The sequence below is a fragment of the Penaeus monodon genome, chromosome 21, assembly GCF_015228065.2.
Source record: "Penaeus monodon isolate SGIC_2016 chromosome 21, NSTDA_Pmon_1, whole genome shotgun sequence".
In the NCBI taxonomy this organism is placed as follows: Eukaryota; Metazoa; Arthropoda; class Malacostraca; order Decapoda; family Penaeidae; genus Penaeus; species Penaeus monodon.
The window spans coordinates 7300612-7302290 of NC_051406.1; the positions used below are offsets into that span (position 1 = coordinate 7300612).

At 36.9% G+C, this 1679-nt stretch overlaps 1 protein-coding gene across 1 annotated transcript in view; it reads left to right on the top strand.

Moving 5' to 3' along the window:
• The window catches only part of LOC119586141 (glycerophosphocholine phosphodiesterase GPCPD1-like), a gene marked incomplete in the record, with an annotated part of 78881 nt that overhangs the window by 75210 nt on the left and 1992 nt on the right, over positions 1 to 1679 (top strand). The window contains 2 exon segments of the mRNA XM_037934832.1: positions 912 to 1124; positions 1483 to 1674. Coding sequence (XP_037790760.1) covers positions 912 to 1124; positions 1483 to 1674 — 405 coding nt within the window.

Consider the following 1679-nt stretch of genomic DNA (forward strand, 5'->3'; position numbering starts at 1 on the left):
CTTGTTGTAATGATTAACCTCAAGTTCAAGTTCACTGCAGTTTAATATTTCTGTATATTGCATTAAAGGGTTGCTATCATTAAGTTTGTGTAATTTGAAAGAGTACAATCATTTGTTTTATCTTTTTTTACCTTCTAATTTTTTCTTTAATTCCTGTTTAAGGTTCTTCATTCATCACTGATGTAAATATCCTCAGCTGCTTATTATATGTATTGCCGCTGTGTCACTGTACATCTCATCCTTCCTCTAATATCCTGTCATGATGATTTCCTTCCTTCCATCTTCAATATGCACAACAGGCTTGCTCAAGGTTGTGTGTTCCTGCTGCATTTTGAGAAGAGTAGCTCTGTCTCAGTGTCAAGTTACAAGAATTCTCATGTATTATTTCTCCTGTGTTCACATCCATCAGTCTTTGAGTGTCTTTATCTCATACTTATCACTAATAATTTTTATTTTATATGAAATGTCAGTCAGTCATACTTTCTGTCTGTTTGGTGGTATAAGTAAGTAAATTGAAGCTGTTACACATTTGTGAGTGGTGTAAAAGACAGATTCCACAGAAGAGTAAGTCATCTTCAAAGTGTTGCATGTACTAGAGCAGAGATTTAAGTTGTCAAGATACATTCTCAACTGATTTAGCTTGATTTATTGCATCATGAAGAAGAAAGACCATGTTCAGCACACAGAAGAAGTGATAATAAAAGCATAGTTATTAAATCTCACTAAATGAGTCTTAATTATTTTATACAAAAGCCAGCAGTGCAAATGTTCCTGAAACAATACTTCAAGAGAAGGTATGAATTGGTGCATGCTGGTTTTAGCATGTTATTTGCTCACCTCAGTATTTTGTATGTCTGATTTTGGAACCATCCCTTTTTATGGAATTAGCTAACATCCTCTGTTATCCCCAGGTCTATCATAAAACAGAGAAGGGACTGAGTAGGTTTTCGGATGAGGACTTCGAGGACCACCAGCCTTTCCCAACGCTACAGAAGGCCTTAGAGTCTGTTCCCTATACTTGTGGCTTTAATGTAGAAGTGAAGTGGACAATGCAAATGAGGGACGGAACATACGAGTTACAGCATCCTTTCGAGTTGAACCGCTTCCTAGATCTCATTATCGAGGTAATTCTGAGATGGAATTGACACTAGCAATTCACAGATATGGACTTTTGAGAATGGATAGGAAACTATAGCTCAAGTCTTTCAATATATACCTGTAATTAGTGTATTGCATTTTAAGAATTGTAAAGTTATTTTAAAAATTTAGAAAATGTCTTTAGGAGTTCTAACTCCACCTTGAAAGCTTTCTTAATATTATGAGCTTATATTTTGCTTTAATTATTACGTGAAATGAAATTCAGCTTTTTTATCAACTTTCTGGAACTTGCGTCAACTCTCTGCAGTGCATTTTTCTCACTCATTACTAACACCTTGAAGTTATCCATAGTATAGCTCTTTGTATATTATCTTTTTTCTCCAGTCTATTCTGGAACACTCAGGCAAGAGGAAGATCATCTTCTCATGCTTCCACCCTGACATCTGTACCATGCTGCGCCTCAAGCAGAACCGCTACCCAGTCATGTTCCTGACACAGGGTATCTCGGAGGTCTGGCCACCCTATGAAGACCAGCGCACCACCACCATCAGACATGCAGTGCTCTATGCAACCAATGCAGA